Source organism: Theobroma cacao, chromosome 5 (genome assembly GCF_000208745.1).
Source record: "Theobroma cacao cultivar B97-61/B2 chromosome 5, Criollo_cocoa_genome_V2, whole genome shotgun sequence".
In the NCBI taxonomy this organism is placed as follows: Eukaryota; Viridiplantae; Streptophyta; class Magnoliopsida; order Malvales; family Malvaceae; genus Theobroma; species Theobroma cacao.
In genome coordinates this window covers 35248976-35255908 of record NC_030854.1, presented here as the reverse complement: position 1 = coordinate 35255908, position 6933 = coordinate 35248976, and the positions used below count along the sequence as shown (strand labels likewise).

Here is a 6933-nt window from a genome sequence, read left to right as displayed (position 1 = left end):
CAATAGATCTAAGATCATGGTTCTTAAGCAATAGTTCATTAGCCTACTCTACAATCAAGAGGACAAAAATCAACTCCGAGTACGTCTTAAATTGACGTTGCCGGTATTGCTATTGTAATACAATATTTAAAGAATAAAAGGTGGAAAAAGTTTTTGCTAATAGCTCTGATTCAGTGAGCTTAACACCGCATAACTCCAACTGAGAAACAATATCAAATAAGCTAAGTTGTAGTCGGATATTGATTTGAAGTCTTGCAACTTGAGATGCTGCTAGTCATATTGTTCTTGAGGGAGGATAAATGTCTTGGTATGATCATACATTTCTCTCAACCTCGTCCACAAGATCTCAAGGTCTCGGATGGATAAATATTGAGTCTTCAAGCTCTCATGCAAATAACGACAAGTGAATATCAGTGCATTCACCTTATCTTTGTCAGTTGTTTTTCCTCTTATAATAATTGCATTAGCAAGACCTTGCCCTTGGAGATGCATTTTCACATCAAGGCATCAAGACAGATAATTATTTCTACTCACTTCTAGGATGTGTAACTTGGACTTTTCGATATTTGCGATAATTCTACGCATAGAAAAATGGACCTATAAATTAATTATGACAACTATAGGGGTTTTCGGAGGCCCACCGTCGCTTCAGGGGCCAAAGGGATGCTCTAAGTCTATTGTTGGCTACAGGTAGACTAGACAGTACACAAAATCAAAATCTAATTGGTTGATGAAGAATCAAGAAAATTACCTCCTCCTTTGGTGCTCATGCTGATAACGTGTTGTAAAAGAAATAACATAAATAGGAAGAAAAGAGATATATTGAGCGAATGCTCATTATGTATGACTGAAACAATACTTGGAATGAAAAATAAGTGTGTTACAAATGAGAGTGGGGTGACCCCTTATTTATAGTTGAAGCCCTTAACAGATCAATCACAATCTCCTACTAAGATACATCTTTAAATTACATTACCTTCTTGATAAATCCCACATTATCACCTAGATAATTTGCATACATAGATGAATTTGTAATATCTAGAATGTGGAGAATACATTTATCATTTATCATTTATCATTTATCAAATTTACTCTAATTTGATTTGGTCTAATGTGGTGTGATATGTCCATATTGGAGGCATAAGGCTCCGCTCTTGTGTCTACAAGAAAAAGTAGTATCTAATATTTTAAGGTTAGTTTTTTTAAAAAGAAATTAAAGTTAACACGTTAATCTGTGGTGTTTTTAATTTCATTTTAATCAAATTAATGAAAGACAATTAATAGAAATAGACATTATCTTCTAATTAACTTACTTTCAAGTAGTAATTCAAATTATATAAAATTACTCCATCCAAATTAAATTAGTAATAATTTATCTATAAAACTCATACATAAATTGGTAATTTTCAAAGCCCGAAAAGCCCAGCCCTCAATTTCAAGGGCACTTCCTGTTCGGCTTTAAGGAACAAAATCCATATATAATTAAGCTAGGCTTGGAATAAGATTTGTATGGTCCAAACAAAGTTAGCCCGGTCCAAAAGTTATTTTCTCAATAAATTTTTAAAACTAAAATGCAAGACGTATATAAGTTTAGATCCCTACTATTAATTTTTCATTCATTATGATTAATATGATAAGTTATGTCAAGATTCGAGTTCTCAAATATTGATTATACTAACCATAATTAAATTTCGTAAAAAATATATATCAATTAATTGTTTAAATTTAAAAGATTAAATTTTTTTTTGAAAGGCGGTTTAAAAGGATTAAATTGATAAAATAAAATTAAAGATCGACCCTTGAACTACTAATTTAACTACTAAATAAAAATATCTTTATAGGTTTGGTGCAAAAAATATCGGATCAATGTCATAATAAAACATGTGATCGGGGACGAGTTAACACAAAATGTATAAAACCATTGGAAAAGAAAGAGTTTGAAGCTTTGTCTTAAGTTAGATATTAAGATAAAGATTTGACATTGGATCCTGCCATATTTTTTGAGCCAATTATAGAGCTAATAGATCTCCAACTTTTTCTCTATCACAAACCGCAAAGAAACATTTAATCCCACGCCATGAAAAGCAGTACTTAGTAGCTTTGAGCTTCGGTTTGCTAGCTCTTTTTTTTGGTATACAAGACAAGAGCATTGATGTTATATGCGTTTGAGAGGTCTAATCAATTTACTGAAAATGGAGTTGAATTATTTAATTCCTCTTGTTACCCGGGGGTATTCTCCATTGGCACCCAAAACCTTTTCTCCACATATGCTTGTTAAGTTTCACAATTGACTAATAAAGGGTGAGACGGGCTTGAACAAAATTTTAAGAAAAGCAATATTGATATGCGTTTTGAAATTTTTTTTAATATTTTAAATTTTTTGAATCATGTTTAACATATTGAAAAATAAAATTTTTTTATTCATTTATAATTATATAGTACATCATGTTAAGTTTTAAATTTTAAATTCATCGTAAATTTTTTAAATTTAAAAAGATACGAAATAATTATTTAAATTTAAATTAATTTAAAGTAATAAATTAAGAGTACGAATTAAGATTAACGAGATACACATTATTTGAATCATTGTCACGGAAAAACATGTGGTTAGGAAAGAGTTGACACAAATAGAAGAAAACCATCGGTTTGAAGTTCTTAAGTAGATTAGATATAAGTCGCACTGTTTCGAGCACAAACGGCAATGAACATTTGACCAGCAAGCCATGACACAAAAGTAGTAATTACTGGCTTCGATCTTTATTTTGCTCTTCTTTTGGTATACAAGACAAAACCCCTTGATGTTATATGTATTTGAGTGGCTGATCTGCTTTGCGTTGTCCAATCAATGAACTGAAAATCGACTCATCACCCCATGTTCTTCCCATTAAATAGTTAACTACTTGCTGGGGGTTGTAAAAATCTTCCGAGTTGTGAATGAAGTTCACAGGTAACAAAATTCATCATATTAATATACAAATTTTGTAAAGGGGAGGACCAAAACAGAATTTTACCTTCTATTATGGCTGAGAGAAGGGTGAATCATGGGACTTACAAATTACAATTGCTTAGGGTGGCAACCACCCACGTAGCCAACTCTTTTACCTAGCATGATTACATGTTTACAACCATGAATTATATAAAATTCCTTAGTGTCAGCAGCTACTAGAGCTAGACCAATCAATATAATTAGGGAAAGCCAAACTACAATAATTTCCACGGTCCTTGTGGTTATATAAATAATGGGATTGAGGAGTGTTGGGACTTGAAGTTGGTCATTGGTGAGAAAGAGGTGTCATATCCATTGTTTCAGTCTTTTGACATTATCAACTGCAATACTAGAATGGGATTCTTGGCACCTCATCATCAGCTGGCTTTCATATTTGGTCTCTTAGGTATAAGCACTATAACAAATTTGGCTTAAAGCATTGCAACGGAGTATTCCGTACACGTAAATACCTTTAGCTCATTCATTTTTGCTCTTACATAGTGTGCATGATCTTCCTTTGTTTCTTGTTTTATGTAGGAAACATTGTTTCGTTCTTGGTGTTCTTGGCACCAGTGTAAGAGTCTTGATCCGTTTCTTGACAGCCTTACATTTATGTTTTGCTCATGAATCTCGGGAACATTGCTAATATCTCCATCTGCTGTCTCCGTCAGGCCAACTTTCTATCAAATTTGCAAGAAAAAAACTGCTGAAGGTTACCATTCAATTCCTTATATGGTTGCACTTTCCAGTGCAATGATGTTGCTGTACTATGGTATACTTAAGACGAACGCGGTTCTGATCATCAGCATCAACGTCATAGGATGTGCTATAGAAATTGTCTATCTAGTTTTATACATTATATATGCTCCTAAGAGGGAAAAGGTAACGTTTGTTACGTGCAAATCATGATGAAACCCAAAACAAAATTTGTTTTGGTATTGGAAAGATTCATTTGTTTCGGAACTTGCAGGTTTCAACAATGAAGTTCATACTGCTGTTCAACATGGGAGGCTATGGCTTGATCATCTTACTCACCAATTTATTAACAGAAGGGTCCAAACGTGTGACTGTCATGGGATGGATCTGTGCTGTTTACAATGTTGCCGTATTTGCTTCTCCTTTAAGCATCATGGTTTGTAGCTACAACAACAGTTTCCTTTCTTTGTTTTTTCAAACTTATAACACAAGGAATCTCACTTGTCTTGATAAATCCTGAGCGCTTCGGTTGATAAGTCTATTGGTCGATTTCTATGATAATCTTACTCTCATTACTTCCGATTTCTTATTCATCTCTTTAGTTGACGAAAGAGATCATATTTTGTTAATTACAGAGGCATGTCGTAAGGACTAAAAGTGTGGAACACATGCCATTTTCTCTTTCCCTTTTCCTCACGTTATGCGCCACGATGTGGTTCTTCTATGGACTCTTCATGATGGATTTCTTCATTGCAGTAAGTCATACATACATTAGACGGGATTTCTTTTAAAGAAAACATCAATTCTTTTTACTTCAGCAGACTAACATGGAAAATACATTTATGGTATTCGTATGTTCAGTTGCCAAATGTGTTGGGATTTTTGTTTGGAATAGCTCAAATGATCCTCTATGTCACATACAAGAATGCAAACAAGGACGTTGAAATGCAGAAAGAAGTAGATATAGAGTTAAAGCAGGGCTCATTGGAGGATGTAAATCCATGCAAAGCAGATCAACAACAAAAAATGAAGGAAATTAAAATAAATGTCACTGAGAAGCCTGTTGAATCAGACAAGATGAATAATGTTTGGTCCCGTCAATGGAGAAACAGCAAATCCAAGCTTGAAAGACAAAGTTCCATGTCAAGGATGGAAGACAGATACCTTGTACGGAGGGAATACTAACAGATTCTTTTTTCTTTTTCTTTTCTCCTCTTCCATTTTGATGGTCTTCTTCCCATGTGCTATTAAGTAGTAATAAGGTACTGTAAAATAGAGTGCAATCTCTGTGGAAACAACTTGTATTGATCAAATGGCTTCCTTATCTGTTTGAGCTGTCCCCTATGGATCCGTTTCCTTTCAGATCCTCTGGTTTTTTACCAGATTTGTGCATATTCTGGATATTTAATAAAATTTCCGTTTTGACTGAGAAAAAAAAACGGCTTCCTTATCAGGCAGCACCATCTATGTGAAATGTTTGTGAGAATTATAAGACATTGAATACGCAGAATGTCTCTCTCTAAAAGAAATTTTCTTTTGCATTATGGACAGTCAATTTGGAAAAACCATATTAACCATCTACGTAGACAGATAACCAAGCAATGTAAAATATTTTATGAAAAATATTCACAGGACTTATACTTGTTTGAAAGACAAAAAATTTATTCTAAATATAAAACATTTTATTAATCAATGAAAAAAATAACCATTCACCACAAAAGATGTCTCATGCCTATGAGGGACATAAGACATTTTTCAAAGAATAAAAAAACTCTTATACTAAGTCTAGGTTTGATGAATATAAATATTTAACTTAAAATATTAAAAAATTAAAAATATATTAATATTTAACTTTAAAAATTTTTAATGAAATTATTCAATGTAATTAAATTTTTTATTTATAAATTGAATAAATCTTACTAATAATTATAATAAAAAATATTTTAATGATAGTCATTTAATAAATATATATATATGAAAGTTTTGGATGTCTTACACAATTGATAAATATTGATATTTTTATAATGTTATGATAAAAAAGTGATAAGATAGAAAATTTTTTAAAAATTATAGCTTACTATAATTATAAATACATAGATAAATGTTTTGGAAAATATAATTATTGATTTTGTCCATTTTCATGTAAATTCTTAATTTTAATCTCAAATTAGTGAAAAGTAAATGACACCATTGCTTTCAAATAACTTCTGTTTATCATATTAACACCCAAATAGCTCCACTAGTGATGATGAAAAATATTTTCCTCAAGATGATCCAAACGATAGAAAATGTTTTCAACAGTTTATCCAAATAATAAAAAATATTAAATTTTCCTGTAAAATATTTTACATTGAAAATTTTTTTCCCAACAAGTTATTTTTCAATTACCAAACAGACTCTAAGTTTTCATGACAATCAAAAATATTATAAAACTTGAGGAAATGCAAATGAGTAATCAACATCTCAACTCCTTTACTGCTACTATATGAAAACAGTGATGCAAAGATCAGCTTTTGGATTAACAGTAAGAAATTTGTGTTCAAGCAGCACTGAAAAGACCATTGATACTACTGAAGATTTTGATCTATATGTGCTTGGAGAATTGTACTATTAGTCTACTCACAAGAAACTAGTTTTGTTGTTGATTTTTGTGCTAGCTACTGTAGGGACCAAGATTCTTTACTGTGATGCATCCTCAGGACTTCCTTTTCAAAGATGTCTGTATTGATTCAGAGTTTAGGGTTGGGTTTGTTTCAGCTAGAGATAATGGAACAATCGGCAAAGTTAATGAAGATGATGATAGGAGCTGTTCTTTCATAAAGGAAGAAACCAATAGCTTATTTCAATGAAAAGCTTAGTGCTGCGAGATGCAAATGGACCATGTATAACAAAATTTTATTTTGTTGTGCATGCTTTGAAGAATTGGGAGCACTACTTGGTTGGGCAAGAATTTTTTTGTACTTAGATCATGAGGATTGAAGTACTTGAATAGCCAGAAGCAGATTAATAAAGACATGCATGCTAGGGGGTTTAGTTTTTACAAAAGTTTCCTTTCAAGCTGAGACACAAAGCTGAAATACAAAATCAAATAGTAGATGCATTGAGTAGACGTGCAAATTTACTAATGACAATGAGACAAGAAGTTGTGTGTTTTAATACAATTAGAGAATTGTATCATATAGTTGTATAGCCGGAGAAAAAGGACTTGGACCGGATTTTAAACTCTCTTTCCTCTATTTCACTTGTGCCAT

General features: G+C 32.0%; 1 protein-coding gene across 1 annotated transcript; it reads left to right on the top strand.

Moving 5' to 3' along the window:
• LOC18599966 (bidirectional sugar transporter SWEET9) lies at window positions 3239-5135 on the top strand. Its single transcript, XM_007030178.2, has 6 exons — window positions 3239-3392; window positions 3524-3560; window positions 3658-3868; window positions 3957-4118; window positions 4318-4437; window positions 4544-5135. Exons 1-6 carry the CDS (start codon window positions 3341-3343, stop codon window positions 4865-4867), a joined length of 906 nt encoding a protein of 301 aa, XP_007030240.1. The 5' UTR covers window positions 3239-3340; the 3' UTR covers window positions 4868-5135.